This window comes from Athene cunicularia (genome assembly GCF_003259725.1).
Source record: "Athene cunicularia isolate RWA chromosome 17 unlocalized genomic scaffold, athCun1 chr17_part1, whole genome shotgun sequence".
In the NCBI taxonomy this organism is placed as follows: Eukaryota; Metazoa; Chordata; class Aves; order Strigiformes; family Strigidae; genus Athene; species Athene cunicularia.
Genome location: NW_020799122.1, coordinates 7,266,553 through 7,286,355, shown reverse-complemented (window position 1 = coordinate 7,286,355; position 19,803 = coordinate 7,266,553). Strand labels below are relative to the sequence as shown.

Below are 19,803 nucleotides of genomic sequence, written 5' to 3'. Positions count from 1 at the left end.
ATAAATATTTCCGATTAGAATACTGGTTATAGTATTTAATGAAACACTGCCGCCCTTTAATTAAAAGGGAACTAACAAGCTCTCTGTCCACACACACAAAGGGCACACACAGAGCATGACCCTCAAACCAACTGACCAGCTTCAATGAAACTACTTATGCAAATAAAATTAATGATGTGACAAAGGATTACAAAATTGCCACATCCTCTGTACTATATAGACAACATGTTCACCAGGCTATTCAAGCCTTCCTGAAAAAGACTAATGGGTGATGCAGAAACACGTAATATGCAGTATTAAGCCTATTTACATTTTCATTAAATGATTCCATTAGGTTTCAACCTAGTTGAATGCCTTCAAATAATTCAGATAAGCAAAATTCTATCATTCAATTGCTTCATTTCAATAGTTCATAACTAGATGCAGAAGCAATAAGTAACAAACATTTAATTCAGAGAAGAGTTCAGAAGTGAGGACGTTAGCAATAGAGATCAGAGTTAGGCATACAACTCATTATTTTTACTGGAAACCAGACTCATAAATCCCTGTGGCCCTTCTGAAAGCATAACCCTTAAAAGACCAACTTGGATTCTTAGAGCAATTAATCCATACTATCAAAGAAAACAAGATTTAAAACCCACAAATAATGGCAAGGGAGACAATTGCTTGCAGTAATTTACAATTTCACACAATTCAGAAGAAACTGGAGTTCTAAAATTTCTTTTTTTTAATGCTATGCCATATAAATGCTCTACCTTGATAGCTTTGCTGATTTTTGTCCATCATATATTCATTCTTGCCTCCTGTACTCAGATCAACATCTGGCAACTCCACCTGGATTTCACCATTATCCAGTCTAAGCAATGAGTCAACTAGAGAATAGTGGTGGAAGGTAAAACAGAAGTCAGTAAGTGATTGAAAAAAATTTGTCAAATAGTTTAAAAAAAATCCCACACACCACCAAAAAAAAACCAAACAAAAAACCCCACCCCACAAACTCAAACCTGGTTCTCTAACGATTTGGAATGGGAAAAATCATCTAAGGAAGAGCAGCTACTGAAAATGTAATACAAACATCACTGGTCACATGGAACACTGTTGGCACATATCCTTAAAATTGATTCAGGTATTTTAAAAATAACTACTAAGAAGGTGAATTGTAAAGGGTTCCTACCAACAAATGAAGATAAACATTTGCAAGTCTCCTTTGCAATGTAACAGTTAATCATTTTTTAGTGCATTTATAAATGTTTCATGTTAAACTTAGAGAAAAGACTAAAAAGTTTCTCCAATATGAGTATTGATCATAAACTAATCTTTGCCACGTCCCATTGCATCAAGTCTCTGAATTACTAAGTGTGCAGTACAACTGCTATCCAGAGCAAAGAAATCAGTGTGGAAAGGAAATCACAGGACTGCATTCCTAATAGGTTCTGATTCATTTCAGGATTCAATTCAAAAGTACTGCCCTTCTCAGAATTCTCCATGGATTCTGCACCTACCAAAATTAATTGCTGTAGTCCTAGCAGCTTAAGTATATACAATAAAGTTGTGCCATATCTGTCTCTTACCACAATAATGTTATCATTAACTAAGTCTCTGCAACCTCTGCATTTGACAGTAGCTCACTTGCTACTTGATTGAATCTTATTTCTTGTATTTATATTCCTCTCTCCCTCATCTATCCTTTACATCTCTACTCAGTTTTTAATCTAACCGCTAAGCGCATTTTTATTTTTTGTTACCACTCCAAATCTTTATATAATACCCATTGTTGTCTCCCTTACAATTTGTCATACTTTGATGATCCAGATACTTTGTCAACAACTGATTTTATATTAAGCCAGCCACACTGGAAACAGACACAGATGACTTGACTGATCAGTTGAATATTGGAAAAACTTTTTTAGGCAGCATTAGCAAATACAGTATTTTTATACTCTGTCCCCATTACAGACAGTTTTCATTAGACTTGGCATCCTATAAAGGAAATTTTTCATTTACCCAAACATCGACATATACGTCTGCATGTGTGGGCACCCTGTGAAACTGTCATTTATTATATACTTTATGCCACGTATACACAGCACTTTCTCTTCTGTATAAAGCTGGTTTACATTCTAGCAGCAAAGATAAAAGAAAAAAAAGAAGGTGTTTTTCAAGACCTAGACATATTTGCCTACCCAAGAAAATCATAAGATTAAGCAGCATTGTACATAAGGAAAAATGACCTGGTTTTACTTTCTACTACAAGAAAAGAAGCCACTATTTCAAGCAGTATTACAAGTCATTATGTCTGCTCTTTATTTACCTCTCACTGATGTGCTTTCCTGCACAGGCTTTTCTTGAAGGTTTTCAGTTACAGACTCAGTCAATAATAACTCTCCATCTGTGTGTGGCTGAAATTGTTTGGTTTCTATTTCACATGCTTTCAGACCTTCAGAAGGTGCTCTGGTACAACGCCGTAGTTTTGAATCTGACTGCTGAATACAGGAGTTCAGAGACACGTTTCCTAATGGTCTGGATGATTTTAAGAGAACAGGCAGACGGGACTTCTTGGGCAGGTAAGCAGAATCAGTCTGAAAGAGGCATGGAATAAAACGGGGAGTTGGTGGCTCACACGTAACAGTCAAGTAAAAGAAGTATAAGCACATTCCAGGAAAAATAAAAATTTTCTTGTAAGATCAGTCAGCTGTCACATTAGTTTTGAAAATAAGATTGCAATACCCTTGCAACATGAAAAGCAAACATTCAGAGAGGAAAAAAACCCTATCCCACTGGTTCAATTTCCTGTAACTGCTGCTTATGCATCCACAGGCACACAGTGAACAGCTTCCACTTCATGAAGCAAGACAGCAAATTCACCATTGATTAGCAAAGGCTTTTAGTCAGTAGGCGTATTAGTTAACTCTGAGTTTGTGTATGCCCTAGGAAAATAGCTTTTCACCAAACTGACCTCTCTAACTGCTACTTCCCACTCTCCTCATTTATATAATTTCTGACAGTCCAGTAACTGTTTCCTTTAAATCCTTTCCTTAAATTGAGGATCTTCCTACTTTTTCACTAATTCCTCAATGTTTTTCATCTCTCTTTTTTGTCTCCACCCACCAGGCCCTACTTCATACCAGCCCTCTTTCATACCTTTGAAAAAATCAACATAGATTTGCATCAGTCACAGAGGAAATTTATGCTACCACAGAGAAATTTTTTATGAACAAGAATAGCTTCTTCACCCATACACTCTATAAATTGCTTCCGCAGGATTCCCATTTCCTACTGTAACAGGCATTCCATCATTGGAGTTGTAGGGAGAAGTTAAATTTCTTACTACATTTTAGCCTCTCACCTTTTGAAGACTGCATAAAATAAATGTTTCCATGTTTAAACCACAGAGCATAAAATAGTGCTCTCTCCAAAAAGATAAGAACATGCTATATGTTGATGAGAGTTATGGAATTGTGTGCAATAATAATAAAAATCAATAATGGCATGTTCAGATAGATTTAGTTTATTTTTTTGCTGTTCATTTGCTCCACCAGTGTCATAAGTCCCGTAATTTCTTTTACCACCCAATGTATTCTGAAGTACCTTTCCACATTCATTTCTTAGCAATTATAGTCCTTACACAATGTAAAATAATAAAAAGCAAGTTCCATTTTCCTAATGACATACTCAATTCCTTTTGTACATACATGAATACAATATCTGGAGGCTGAAAAATAAATCCAGGTGGAATGAACTTCCTGCTAGTTTTACTAAACTGCACTAATAACATCAAACAATTTCCACCTGTCTCATGGCCGCTGTAGAGACATATACATCACCCAGATTATCCAAAGTCCAGTTCAGCTGGATACATGAAATTATTTATAAAAGGCATTCAGAAGCAAAAGATAGCATTAGTCCAAACAAGAAAGCTTTTAAAGTCATTGACTCAGAGATTGCATTGAGGTTGCAGCTGATTAAACTAGAGAGGACTCTGGAAAATGATGAATCAAAACAGTGCACTGAAACTCCAGAAAAAAAGATTTGCAGAAAGAACTCTAGGTAACCCCTGTGGAGGGCAGACAGGCCTTTACGTGCCTTCAGAGAGACTGTCCTTCATTCCTGAGAATTAAGACCAGCAACTCAAAGACATCATTAGAGTTCTTAAGCAAGCCATCACAAGTAGATCTTCATTAATAGGCCAGCCAGGTCCTCAAACCCCTTCCCCCTCTACTACTCATCTTTACTCCTCCTGACTTCCACCTGCCCTCATCTCTTCATGTGCTCCTGGAGTCAGCCGCCCTGGATAGCACCAGCACGAACAGATGAGAAAGCACAGCCTCTCCTTTGTCTCAACCATTCCAAAAATGCAGGAACACCTACCACAGCAGCCAGCCTGCCAAACATGACTGACCAAGTGCCTACTAGACTAAGAACATTATCAAGACATCAAGAACTTTTTAATTATTATCCTTTCCTCCTCGAACATATTTTTTTAAGTAGAAAATTTATTGCCAATAACAAAAGCTTAAAAGACTAAGAATGTACCCGAAGAGACTCTGATAGATTTTGATGACATGTAAATTGTTTGGTGAAACAAGACATAGTTTTTGTGACTTAGGTTTTGGTTTTCCAGGGATATCATAACCTATTGCTAAGACTGGCATGAATTTTCTAGGGTGACTGCCAGGGACCAACCGTGCATACCAAAACTTCTTCCTTAAAATCCCAAACTGAACTGAGTTGTTTATGCCTGTACAGAACAAAGACTTATCAACATCTCTTGGTTTACAAGACTCTTCCTTCAGAAAAATTAATCCAACAAGAACAAGGCAGAATAAAAGAAAATTGTTCCCAATTGCTAGTTCACAGAAATCTCTTGATCACTAAAGTCATGGAAACCATTCTTTGCAGAAGGTGCTGCACCGTTCTCTATTAGCAGTGCACAAAATCAAAAGCACTACTCTCCTGTATCTGCTCTGCAAGAGCTAAAATCTTCAAAGAGTTCTCAGCTTCGCTTCTGTAACTGCTACTGAAACAATACATATAAACTCTTCAGGAGACACTGTTTTCCCACCTCTTTGGGATCACAGACTGCCTGCATAAAAAAGGTTTCAAAAAACTTACCTGGCACCAGCAAATTATGTCTCTACATTTAGGTTCTAAATAAATATGAAGAAATGCCCCCACAGTTTTACAGAGTACTACTGGTCATACTTCTCTAAAAGCAAGACAATGATAAGCCTAAAATTAAGATTTGAGTTTGTTGAAATCTACCACCAACTCTTCACCAGCATGCTCTCAGACATTATGTTAAGTCTTCAATTTTCTAAAACACATTTGCCATTGAGACTTAATAAGCTATCAGTTCAGAATGCTCTTGTTCTGCACATTACAAACATCTATGCAGAGATATAAGGTTGTACAAAGTCAGACCATTATGCTATAAACTATCTCTTTTTCCAAAAACTACAATATTTACTAGTATCTGGTCCCGGTGAGGATTGAAATTCAATTAATTAATGTTCTAAAGCACACTGAAGTATGTGATGAAAAGCTCGGAACATTAAGAACAATTATCTAAAATATATTTGGCTTACATCTCTTTTTCTAATTTTAAAAATTACACAAAAACGAGATTTAATATTAGAAATGAAACATATTTTTTCCTTTTATACATCTATTCCCCAAGTACCGAAAAGAGAATCTTAAATAAACTTACATCATTTGTTCTCTTTGTAAGAAAAAGCCTTTCATGCTGTTCACCCTTCTTATACACATTTTCTTGCTGATGTTCTCGTTCTGCATTTAATCTTGGAAATTCTGGTTTTTCTTCTGAGGCTCCTTTTTTGCCTTCATGTTTGAATCTCATGGCATTACTCTCTAAAGTCATTGTTTGTGTAGCTGCATCTTTCAATTCCACTTTCAGCAACTCAATATCCTTATTAGTCTGTGGCATTGCATCTGGATAAAGCTTCTCTTTCCCATCGAAAGTTGATTTCAATTCTACTTGCTGCTTTAAGAATTTATTGACCTGCTTGAAATGTTTGAGTTCATCTCTTAGTTGAAAGATCATTTGCCTAAGATCTTTTTCAGTCTTTTTCTCTATATCTTCACTTGAACATTCTTGCTCAGTTGTGTTCAGATGATCTAACAGTTCATTTACAATTTTCATTTGTTCTTGTCTGCTATATACAGGAAGGAGGAAAGAAAAGGCATGAATTTTATTTTTATTTAAGCAAACAAGAATACCTGCTAAGAAACACTTTTGCAATATCTTAACATATTTGGAATTCCCAGGAGATTCTGTTTTACTCACTAATGAATTGCTAACGAACAGTTTTAGGAAACCTTTTCACACATAACATGTTGTACCATAAATTGCTTTTCTCCTATGTATGACCATATATATTCTACTGCCCCTTTCCCCATTCATGAACAGATACTAAACCTCTGGTAACTAAATCAACTGCTTACATAACAAAGCAATATAAGAAACAGGAATGGATATGCAAGAGTTTACTCTCTGATTTAACTACCTTAAAAATAAAATTCTACCAAAACCACAGGAGACTCTAGATGTCAGGTTTTTCTGAAAATCTATCCCTTCATGTATTTCTAATGTAACTGGGAAGATGGAAACTGAGAAAGCAGCCAAAAGCCTGCAAAACAGCCCATTACAGACCACCAAACTCTCCCACAGATAACTAGTGGTCCACAAACAACAGTCCAGAAAGCAATGCTTTAGGTGAAAATGAAGCCAAATAAGAGACATTTAAAGCATAAGCAAGCCCTCAAATTCTACAGATTATTTCATACATCCACCAGAGAGCTGTTTGTGCCACTAAACATGTAAACCATCATTTAAAACAACTTAATTTGTGTAGGTAACATTTGAAATGGTAGATGCTAACTAGGCTTTTTATGTCTTTCTCTGGCATCTAACGTCATTAGTGAGGATTCAGTTAGGCAACGTACAGGCTCATCACCAGTCAGTCTGGTCATTTATACTTGAACATAGAAAAGATTACACACTATAGCAATAAAGATGATGGTGCTAGTAATACTCATTAGCAGACTTATAAATGTTAAATAAAACAATGCTACCTATTAATCTTCAAAGAGATTACTATCTCCTCATTTACCATTAACTAGTGCTTTGACAACTAAGACTATTTATGCCTTATGGAGAATTTTAAATAATAATGTGAAAATATAGAATTGCTTGGGTAAAGTCAAGTGCAGTGCATGCTGAACACAGAACACAGGAACTAACTCGTGTCTCCACAAGATACTCTGCTACCAGCACTGCTGAGCATCATGTATATGAAAGGTCATTCCCATTACTCTCCAGAAACCACTATGGCTCGCTGAAGGAACACTGTTGGGCACTGAAAAAAAGTCACGTAACACTGTATATGGTCATTAAAGTGCAGAGAGAACTAGGAAAGGAAAAGGAGAACTCTCCTGCAGCAGGTGGCTGAGCTGGAAGAGGTGATGAGAGGTGCATAGATAGCATCAGGGAGGCTGAGGAGGAGTCAGATGGCTGTTCCAAGTGTGGTCTGCAGTGGGCCCATGGCCACACATCCAACACTCCCCCACTGGCACACAGGGAAGGGAGGGGGGGCAATAATGCAGAGGAATGGAAGCTGCAATGGCAAGGAGCTGCAGGAGGAAGAGACTTCCCCCAACGCCTGAGGTGACCTGGCAGAATCACTTCACTGCTCTGCGGATGGAAGAGGAAAGACCTGCCCCATCAACCAGAGCAACTAGGGAAAGGCAACGGGTGATAGTCGTGGGCGACCCTCTTCTGAGGGGTGCAAAGGCACCATCTGCCAGCTAATGTGCTCTCTGAAGAGGTGTGCTGCTTACCAGGGGCTCCTGTCAGGGCTGTCACGGAGAGGCTGTCGAGCCTCGTACAGCCCACTGACTGTCATCCACTGCTGTTGTTTCATGTGGGCACCAGTGATCCAGCCAGGAGCAGCCTGAAGAGTTCAGGAGGGGCAACAGAGCCCTGGGAGCAGCCATGTGGGACTCTGGAGTGCAGGTAGTTTTTTCAACAATCCTCCCGGTCAAAGGGAAGGGGTTTGAAAAGACCAGTTGAATCTGGCAAATCAACAACTGGTCACAGGACCAATGCCTCAGCCAGGGGTTCAGCTACTGCTACCACAGGACTCACTTTGGGAAACCTGGTCTGCTGGGGGCTGATGGGTCCATCTGTCAGAGAAGGGGAAGAGCATCTTCTGCCACAGCCTGCACAGCTGGTGAAGAGGGCTTTAAACTAAAGTTGCCAGGGGAGGGGAACCTCACTCCATCCCACTCCTACCAGCTTGATGCCAGTGCCAGCAATAGATCCCCAGAGCTTGGAGAGGGATCACAGGGCAGCAGGAGAGGCACTGAAGAGCAGCAGAAAGGAATTTCGGCCCCTCAGTCAGCTTCACAGGGTCCAATTTAAATGCCTCTATACAAACGCACATAGCATGGACAATAAACACAAGGAGTTAGAGATGTGCAAACACCTGCAGGGCTGTGACCTTACTGGCATCATGACAATGTGGTGAGATGGCTCCTATGACTGGAGTGTTGGAATGGAAGGATACAGGCTCTTTAGGAAGGACAGGCAGGGGAGATGAGGAGGTGGGGTCACCCTCTATGAGCAGCTGGAGTGCCCAGAGCTCTGCCAGGGGATGAATGAGGAGCCGACCAAGAGCTTATGGGTCAGGATTAAAGGGAGGGCAGGGACAGGAGACATTATAGTGGGGGTCTGCTACCGGCCACCCCACCAGAAAGACCGAGCAGATGAATCCCTCACACACACACACACACACACACACACACACACTTGAAAATCACTGGTTACAACTAGGGCTTATATGGATTTAGTTACACAAGTATTTTCTCCTGTATGAAAAGTGAGCTAAGCACTTACAACATGGTTCATCTCAGCACAGTCCTACAAGTGGTTACACTGGAATAACCAATTTGTCAACTGCAGGACATGGGCCCAGACTCCTTAAACTGCTGACAGAAAGCAAACCTCTGTCCAAGCAGTTCAGATGAAATAGCAAAGGCCACAGAACATACAGTAATGTCCATTAAAAATTAACCCTGTAAAACAGTCATTGTAACTCCAATTCCTCCATCCTCAGTTCCTTACACATACAATTTTTACAGAAGTACAGTATCATCCCCTCCATCATACCACCTTTCACTGGCTTGTGTTCTCAGATATTTTTTTTTTTAAAAAGTACCACCTATTATCATCTAAGCCCTTTACACTGCTAGTTCCCATCGTGAAAACAATCAGTCCCTACAGTAAAGCTCCATCTAGCAGTAACTTTGGAGAGTTTTTTGTCTTGTAATGGGTTTTTCATAAGGATTTCTACTGATAGTATGTTTCCTAATTACTTAATTGCATGATAGACTAAAATGGCTCTGAAGGCGCCTTGCCAATCTCTCAGGTAAATTAGACAGTGCCATTATCTAAATTCACTTTAGCAAAATCACTTTATTCTCTTCTCAAATAGAAACACTGTCAAAAGCAGTACATATCCCTCATACTTACGTAGATTCCAGTACAGATGTTCTATTTTCTCTTAAAAGAGATGTGAGTAACTTCTCTTCTGTTTCATGTTCACCCATTCCTATTCTGCCAAACTGTTTGCCAGTTGTATCATGTTCGAACTGAGGGTTATTTGGACTCCTGTAATGTCTATCTTTGCAGAAGCTCTCTGAATAGCCTGATGGAGTTATCTGTTAAAAAATTGCAAACATTTTCCTTATTACACAGGTATGTAATGTTCTATTAAATTCAGCAACATAATCTTTTTGTAATCTGGTTGAGTAATTCCTGATGCTCTTTATCTACATTAAGAAGCATCCACAGATATTTCACTTACTTTTTATTAATAGAAAAACTAATTAACATCTATTTCATATGATTAATTCATAGTGATCAGTTGTTTAGTAAGAAGTAAGTAGATTTCCCTGAAGGTCTTTATCTGTGAAGAGGTATGAAACTTCTGGAATGTTGCCTGAAGATTACAGCTAACTTTTTATTAGTTCACCTTTGAATCATCTGCCTTTACAGTACAAATTCTGTCCTGGGATCTCCAGATGTAAGCCCTGATGGCCAGGACAGGATACAACTTGAAGTATTTACAAACTGCCAACTTTTTCTATGTAACACTGCAGATGTGCCTTAGGAAATTTCTACATGGAAACTCTCCAGTAATTTAACCCCCATTCAAATCAGTGAGAGTCTTCTGACATGAGAATTCTGACTGTGCCCATTTCAATACGATTTCCATCAGTAGATATCAGCAATGAGAGATTAAGATGTTTGAGTCAAAAGAACCTTTACAATACAACACCTACCTGCTTATCCACCTCACAAGGAAAATCCAAAGATACTTGAAGGCATACCTAGTAAACAGAGCAACACAGAAATTATGAATTTCAAAGAACAGAAGATCATTATTTTTCAACATTACTAACCAAAATTCCCCTTTTCTGTCATATTTTATCATGTTATAATTTTTAAACCAGAAGGGTTCAGCTTTATCTGTACCCCACAAGCCTCTAAGATCCCTTGCAACCTGAATTATTTTATGATTCCATGATGCTTTATATATTGCATTGCTTTTGAATGATGGAGTAAGGACAGCAGATTCCTGTATATACGAAAATGCAGTCAACAAGTTGCCAAGCTATGAAATATTTCAATCCTGAAGAAGATCTACAGTATTTTCTTCTTCAGTCATAGCAGCAAGTGAATCTTACACAATTTGTACTCAGGCCTGACTGCAATGGAGGCTGAAGATCAGTGAGTGTGTATGTAAAGAAACAGTTCCAAGGGATTTTCTGTCATCCCCATTAAGGAAGATCATAAGTACTCAAACAAGAGAAAACAAGGACCAGAACGAAATCTATCTTGACTGCAAAACCCTAGCAGCAGAAAAACACAGGAAAAAGCTTTCAGAAACTCTTTAGGATAACAATTAGTTGAAAGCAAAATCAGATACCAAGAAAAGTATGCTTTGTTTGCAAAAGACTTTGTGTTCTAAGAAAATAAGAATCTTCAAGGGCATGCAGAGAAAAGAGTACTGTAACAGCATGTACCCAGATTGGAGTCCTACCTGACTGACCCTCTCAGAAAATTGACTGTTCTGCATCTTCCTGTCATTGTCACCATCTTCAGTCTGCATCTCAGGCTCCTCTGTTATTTCAAGACACTACACAAAGTATGGAATGATGTGAAAATGTAGCACAAAAAAAATACTGTGATATGAAACATGCATAAAAAAGTCAGTGACATGTCTTAAAAGAAAAATAAAAAAAGCCTGTAATACAAAGTAACAAACACTGAATTAGATTTCTTCAATAAAACCAAAGAAAATTACTATAAAACCCATAAATTACTCATATTAAATACAGTGGAAATTTACCTGCTACATTTCTTCATTTTTATTTAACCCTTTCTCCTCAGAATTTACAAAACATATAAAAATCACTCAACCTCTTCTGGCAAAGAACCTCTATATCTTCAGTCACGTTCTCATTGCACCTATTTTATTTTCCAGTTCCCAGAATTTATTTTCATTTGCAACACAACTTAGACTCTTCCCCAGCATCCAAGAGAGAGACACTTTTAAAACAAAGCTATACACTAACAAGATTTGTAACTGCAACACTGAAGGATACAATCTGCTGTGTCTTGCCTAACTTTGCCATTTTGTAGCAAATGGTGCCAAATAATTTTTTTCTCCCTGTTTTGCACAGAACCCGATCCATCTCCCATCACTAATATTTCCTGAGCAATGAGGAGGGGGAGGAAGACTCAGCTTTTATTAGTAGCAGAACACAAGTTCCTGACATCAGCATTACTGACAGTGAGACCAGAATCCCTTTGGTTTGTTCGATGTTACATCCCAGCAACAAATCTGCAAGCAAGGGATGAGACACACACATTGCTTCTCTCTCAACAGCAGCAAAGACCACTAGTGAGCAAGCTGCATTTATACATGGTTCACAGAAAATATTTTCACTTTATTGAGAACTCACTTCCTTTACTTAGTTTTCTCTGGAGGTAAGGACAGAATTTAGCCTTGCCTATGCTGGTTTAATAATTATCATAAGAAAACCTCTTATTTACAAAGAATGATTATATTCAGTAGCCACACTGTGGTACAGCCTGTCAGACAACAACATGAGTACCAGGACAGTCTTTCATCCCACTTTGGGATCCACCACAAGTGACCTGCAGTTACCACGTGCCATCACTCCCCTGTGATAAGACCAGATTGGACATTTATATCATCTTGGTTTATAGCAACATTTCCCAATCTAATAGAAAATGAAAGTTATTTAAGATCTTTGCTGCTAAAATTTCATTAAATAGTAGAAAAATGCAAAAGCAAAGGTAAATATCAACAATGCTATGCCTAATATGCCTAAACCATAGGTAAGATGCAGCCCTGAGACACAGGATTCAAACTGCTTTGGGTAAAAAATTTTAGTCTTAAAGCCTTTTGGCAATAATGTAGCTCTGCTGTGTATAACAATCATATTTTGGTGTCACTTGGGCTAAAGAAAAATTACCTTAAGACAAGAAAAGCAGAATCTTCAGCTTAATTACCAAAAATTGAGATTATAGGTACAGAGACTCAGAAGACAGACTGGAAGGAAAGGAACTGGAGTCTAGGGGTCATGGCTGTCATATTTATAGCTTCAATGGATACACAGCACAGTGCTGAAATGTATGGCATGAAAAGAGAAACCTGCTTTCCCCAGTATTGCATGCTGGAAAGTCCTGGCTCACAGCATGTCCATCCAATCGCAGACAAACAGGATTCTGCAACGAGTGTTATTTTTGCTTCCCAAGAACCCTGGAAATTGAATGTATGTGTGAGGCCTGATTTTTTAAAATTGAGTATGCACAGAATGTATGCATATATGTATATGAAATAAATGAGAAAAGCCTTTTTATCTTCCAATCCCTAGCAGTATAAGCAACTCTAATGATTTTAAGTATGAATTTTAAAAGGCAGAAACCGGATGGTGCAGCATATTAATATATTTGCCTTTTACTCTTAGAAATCTCTATTGAAAACTAACTTCCAAGTCATATTTGAATTATTTTGGTATTTTCACTCAGACTTGGTTTTCTAGGATAACACAAAGTAAAGACAATCTGAAAACCGGAGGAAGGCACAGAGGACTGTGGTATATAGCAAGAGCATGCATCATAAAAAGATCATATTGTTGCAATCTTAGGATGCCAAAAGTCCAATAATGCTAGCTATTATAAAAAAATTGTTAAGGTTTAATATTCCATGTGTAGATTCAGGGCAAAACCTGCATTTCTGTATTAAAAATAAACTTACTTGCACATATAAGTTATCCACTGAATGCAAATACCTTTCATGACTCAACATTTTTCAGTATTTAGCTTTTCCCAGGCTACTGTTTGGTTTAATAAGTGATGATTCTTAGAATGAAACTATTACATAAGACCAAGAGGTTATAGCACACTATTAGAACAAATGACTGCAGTTTGAGCCTGGTTCTATGGCCCTATGTCTGAGAGGCTGAAAAGAAACTTTCTGTGCTCCAAGGAATACAACCTAATGTTCAACAAAATATTAAAAGAAAGTAAGTGTCTTAAGGCCAGAAAAAAAGTCTACCAAGAATAAGCTGCTTGTTTAAAGTATTTCCTTGGAGACTGAAAACCTTGAGAATGTTTTTCCTAAATGAACCACTGCTATGCTTGGTTTGCAAAGATCCCTGGAGCCCTGAAGGCTGAAATCACTGAGGCTGCTTCTCTCAGAGAAAGCAGATGTTCAGAGGACAGTACAAAAACAACCTTTTTCTCTCCTCCTTCTCCCTCCCTTCTGAACATGAAGCCAAGAAACAGAGTACTAAGGGCTGGGGCTGTCAGACCTTTGGGAGATGCCCTACAGAGGCACCAACATGCAGAATTATCAGATTTGTGCTCCAGCTTTGTGAAGGAAAAGAAAGATGGGTTCATTTTAAGAACCTGAGAAGGACACATCTTCCTGGGTCTGTCCAAATTCCGCTTATACCACATACATTAGTGTCATCTCAGCACTACTGCCAACAAATTCTAGCCCAAAACACACAGAAAAAAATAGAACTTTAGGGGGTTTTGACAATGCTTATTAATATGCAAAACACATTGTTGTTACAATCCATAATCCAAAATCCAGGTTGCCATTTATTCCTCGACTGATAAAATAGTACCTTTTAAGCTAAAAACTTTTAATTTCAGATCCTTTCACTTTTGAGCTCTATAATACTATTATCATTCTGGTACAGGTTAAAATACCATATTTTACTTCGCTATTTCCTTTACCAGAATTATGAGGTTTATTTATATTTTATAAGCTTCACTCTTTGTCATTGTACATCTAATTTCATGTTGACAGCTTCTTAAGTAAGTAGCCCCATATGTACTTTTCATGCCGAGACAAATGCAAGAGCATACAGTATCTTGTCATGATCTTAATACCAAAGGAATTCGTGTCCTGTGCTAACTATGGCATCCGTGGGGGTGCAGCACCCTCTGCAGGATGACGAGCCAAATTGCTAAAAATATTAATCTATAGAAAGTGCATGCACTCTGAAACAGATTGCCCACAAGCTTTTCATGCAAACTTATTACAGGAAGGTTGTAAATTCATTATTTTAATAAAAGCAATGGGACCCCTAAAGGTCAGTCTGTAATTTAAAACATATTTCAATTAAAAGTTGCATGAGTACGTTGTAAAAATGAAAAAGCAAGAATATTTTGTGACTTTCAGTGATTGCTCCCAGCACATCTGCAGCACATACAGGAAAAGGCATAACCCTTTTTCCAGACTCCTGCAGAAAAATCATCAATACTACAGTTCCAGTTCCAGAATTAGACAATCCCTACGTGTAAATGATTCAAACTATTCCAAATTTTCTGTTCTTTTGAGTTCAATTCAGAAATTGGAGACAGAAGATACCAACACCATAATTATTCCTTTTTGTATTTTTTCCATCCTATTCAATATGTTGTGCACAACAGCAATGGAACTGAAAGCAAAAACCACAACAGGATATAAAGAAAAGTACTACCAGCCACATTTCAAGTAATACTTCATAACAAGCTTGAATGTTCACTAGAATCTACAAGAGCTTCCCGAACATCCTTCATCGTTCATACGTAAGACACATGGGGACCCAGAACCCAAAATAATTCTCAGTGGAAGTATTTTGTCGAGACCTCTTCTTCCCCGCAGCTAAAACCAGTCTTAGCTTTGGGTAAAAAAATGAAACACCCCAAACACTGATTACTACCTCGTGCCTCTCAGCAATCTACCACAATGCCAGCCACTTCTTCATGTATTTCTATATTCTATAATGAAGGAACAGCACTGTGTTTAAGTGACCTGAAGTGCTGTTCTCTCTTTTTTGGCTACAGTGAACCCTAGTTGTTTTGCAGATGCAGAGAAGATACAAACTAAGCTCTTACAGAATTAGATACAGCATGAGAATAACTCTTGAACAGTAGATAAGCAGACTTCCAGTAACAACTAAAATGTTATATATTGCTTGCTTTGTAAAATTAACTATTTCCTCCCCTTTCAATTGACAAGACAAATAGACCACAGCCCCAATTAATATTTTAATGTGTATGTTGAATCCTTAAAATCAACTTGACACATCACTGAACACTTGCATTGAGCTGGTTTTCTGTTGCGCTAACATCTTAAAGTTGTTAACATCATTAATTTTAAAAGATATAAGGAATTAGCAAGATAAACCCTGAGGGTTTTACACTCATTCTGCACTGATGTAAATTACTCCACAAGGTATATTAGATGTGAGAGTCAGATCCACCACTTTACCACAGAAAACCTACCTCACTGTAGTTTAATACTTTTAGTGCTTCCTTCCTTTGAGAATTTGTTGTACAAAGTCCAAGCTGTTTTCTCTTAAGTTCTTGATTAATTGACTGCAGGTCCTTAACCATCAAAAGAAGGTCAGTAACCTAAATAACCAAAGGAAGAACAAGCAAAACTGGTAACATCCATACTAGTATGAACACAAATGATGATATATAAATCTCCAGCTAAATCTAAACTGCAGAGTTGGAAAGTCCAAGCTTCTGTATCTGCTCATGAGGTAATTTCCCTATGTATGAAAACATGACTATATATTTGTGAATTAATGTGCAAAAAATCTTGACTTGTAAGACTGCAGTTTCCAGCCACGTTATGAGGTTTCACTCAGTAGCAAGAAGAAACCTGAGGGCACCTCACACCAACAGGCTGATTTGAGAAGAAACACTTCAGTGCAAGGAAAACCAGCATTACAGGGAAAGAGTAGAATTCAGAAACAACCCAGTCTTTTATCTCAAACATCCTTTATAAGCCACTGTCTTTCCAAGTAGTTTCACAAACTCTGAATGGACAATCATGTTCAGAACTCTTGAATGGACACACAGACTCATGTAAGTATATCAAGAAGGCAATGTTTGTAGAAGAAAAGTGAAATCTTATTAGACCAATTAATATATTTACAAAAAAACATCAGATTTCAGGTATACAAACCCCTTTTCATGTAAAAAATGGTTTATAAACATCTTTTGTTAATGAGCATCCCTGAACCTACTGAAGGGAATATATTCAGAGATAAAATTGGTATAACCCCAGAATGGGACTGGGACACAATCTGGGACTTTTTTATTGACACCTCTTCAGTATAAGGCAAATGTCTTTCCTTCAGATTACCCAGCTCCAGATTTTGGACACCTGCCTACACTCAGCTGGCCATGAGAAATATAAAACTTCACTTATGTTCATTCCCAAACAACCATAAACAAAATAATTCCTTATCATAAATTGGTGCACCGATCAGAGGTCACTGCACAGGATAAGGAGTCAGAACTAGTTTCTGAACACCAATACTGATGTACTGTAGGACAATGGTCTGCACATTTAATCTCTGTGATTTTCAGTTCTTCTGCAGAATGCAGATAACACTAATTTACCTGAGGGTTATTTTGTAACATACCACATTTACTGAAAGATTTGCAAATCCTGGGGCTGGGAGTGCTATACAGAGGTGTAAGTTACTGACACCACTACCATGTTCATGATAAATAGAGGTGCATGAAATATACATTGTAGGTTACTTAATGCAAAAACTTTTCTTTGGAGTTGGTATAGTTCATGATGACTAAAATATGATATCAAGTCTGAAACCTGAATCCAGGTGCCTAACTATCATAAAACCTTTGCAGCAAGCCACCTATCTTTCAGCTGATTCTGAAGCTCATGTGATATAACAAAGACCAAACAGTTCATAAAAGGTGGATCACCAACCACAGAGATGAGATCTTCAAATCCTTTCGAACTACCCAACTGTACCTAAATAAACCTTTTTGTGAGAGATACACAAACTAGAAATGAAGCAGAATCAAGCCATTAGAAATAGTAAATAATTTTAAAAGATCAATACCTTTTTCTTAAGTTCTTCAAGAGTCAGATGGTCTATCTGTAGGCTTAAATGATCTTGCTCTCCTAAACAGATACTCATATAAGATGTTTGATCTCCACAGAAAGATAGTGTTTCATCTGTCAAAATAACCAAGGACAGGAATTATTTAAGAAACTATTTGCAGGAAAAGACAGCATAAAACACAAAGACAGGACTTTTGAATAAGAACCTACCAATAAGCCTGTGGAAGGCCAGTTAAAATGTTTCATCCCCCAAAATAAGCTTTGTTTAATTGAGCAAATTTCGTCCTGATATTTCTTTGTGCTTCTGACACGTAGACATGCTGAATTTTCTGTGCCTGTATTTTCTGTGGTTATCAGCACGAGTTGTGAATTCTGAATTATAATTTGCATATTTAGCATGACAATTAGAAATCATTTTTAGGAAGGATAAGTAAGGCATGAATAGTTATTCTGTTTTAACTATATTTTTATTAACATGAACTTAAGGTCTCAAGGCAAAAAGCCGGGTTAGACAAAGTTATTAAATTTATTTTGCTTTTGGGTCAAAAGATTGCATTAATTGAATAGAAAATAACTACTTGTTAATTTCCACTGTAACTGCAGAAATTATTTGTTATGTTTCAATAAACACCTGTTCATTTATAATATAGATGACAGTTAATTCTATAAATCTGTTTCATTAGATAGGGACAAAACAGGACAAAGAAGAGACATCCAAACCCTTTTCCCAGCTCTGACACTGATCACAGGGCTCCTGCGAGAACCCAAAGCTTCACAAATGGTTACTAATTTTTAGAGCCTTCATTCCTACCAGCCTCTCCCTCCACACAACTGATTTTTGAGAACCCAGGAGTATCCACAAGACCCTTTGGCCTACCCTGGTTGTTCATCATCTCTGTGATTTTGAGGTTGGAAATTCTGAAACGGCAGCAGTTTACCTTTTGTCACTTATCATAGCTGTCAAGGGAGTGATGCTAAAATTGAAAACCTAAGTTGAAAGGGGTAAGTGAACAGGCTTTATTGTTATTTATATATCCCCTATGGAATAAAACAGATATATCTGTACATATGCAGTAAACTATATTTAACAACGTCCACTTACATTATTCTTTTCTGTATCTAAGTACTTACTAAAAACACCTCCAAAGAAGTACAATAAAAAAGCTAGAAGGTAAGTTATATTTAAATCTACAAGTTCTGAATTACAAAATAACAAAGCCTCTGGCTCTTTTTTCTTTCTCTAGAAATACTTCTTCTGTTAGGAGGAGTCTAGCCAGTTCTGGAGACACAAGCTCTTTACCAAAGTATTGTGAAATAATTATATTCCATAGTCAGAAAGTGATCCCATGGCCACAGATTTATTCAAAGCCAGGAATCTCTGGCTTCTTCAGAAAACAGTAAATTCTATGGGTACAAAATTGTAGGCAGCTTGAAATGATCACTGCAGTAGAATTGCCATAGAATTACTAACATTTTGCTGCATGGAAAGAGAAAAGCTGTCCTTCTGTATATGTCCTGATTGCTCAAAGACATTCTGTTACAAATCCCCCAAATAATTTTCAGTATAGAAAGCTGAAAAGAAGTCTCTTCACAACTTTTTCTACTCTCAAACATTTCTCCATCACAGCAAACTGACTGCAATAAAGACAGTTCTCTTTTGTGCAAGAAGAAATAGAAAAGGGATGGGCTGCACATGTATACAGACCTTGTCGGTTTTTAATGTCCTTAATCTGATCTTCTAAGACCTTCTGTAGATTCCGATTAGCTAAAATGTCTTCCTCTAGTTGTTTTCGCAACATGAAAATGTTGTTTAGTTCCGTCTGCAGGCTATTTATACTTAGGAGAAAAAAAAAAAAATCTTCAAGATTCAATTCAAAACATTTTATTGTGCACCTCAGCATCTTTTATACATCCGGGCTTCCTCAAAGAACCCATTTCAAATTAGCCACCGCTTCTGTTCATCACACAGTTACATCATTTTGATGCATAAGCACAAACAAATCCCTGCCTAGAAAGACAAGACTAAATGTTTACATATATGGCCTTTTCTTGCTCTTTTGAGCTGTGCTGCTTGTAAATCAGACTAAACATGACAGATATATTCTGCCAGCCAACTTTTGTGTAATTTTCTTTAAAGGATAATCAAAATTACTAACTTCTGAAAAGTATGCTAGAAAAATATCATTATCACATAATACTGATGGCTCTGTATGATGGCACAGTGACTGTGAAACTTTGTTCCCTTGCTGCAGAACTGTACTATCTAATCTAATGCTCCACTTAGGAAAAAAAACCCTTAAAATCA

General features: G+C 37.5%; 1 protein-coding gene across 1 annotated transcript in view; it reads right to left on the bottom strand.

The window, feature by feature from the left end:
* Positions 1-19,803, bottom strand: part of CDK5RAP2 (CDK5 regulatory subunit associated protein 2) — an 82,234-nt gene that overhangs the window by 28,888 nt on the left and 33,543 nt on the right. Inside the window, exons 15-23 of the mRNA XM_026860684.1 lie at positions 19,204-19,334; positions 17,497-17,612; positions 15,896-16,024; positions 11,124-11,219; positions 10,363-10,410; positions 9,551-9,738; positions 5,708-6,173; positions 2,312-2,579; positions 756-872 (exon numbers count right to left, since the gene is read on the bottom strand). Coding sequence (XP_026716485.1) covers positions 756-872; positions 2,312-2,579; positions 5,708-6,173; positions 9,551-9,738; positions 10,363-10,410; positions 11,124-11,219; positions 15,896-16,024; positions 17,497-17,612; positions 19,204-19,334 — 1,559 coding nt within the window. The remainder of the gene's footprint in view (positions 1-755; positions 873-2,311; positions 2,580-5,707; positions 6,174-9,550; positions 9,739-10,362; positions 10,411-11,123; positions 11,220-15,895; positions 16,025-17,496; positions 17,613-19,203; positions 19,335-19,803) is intronic.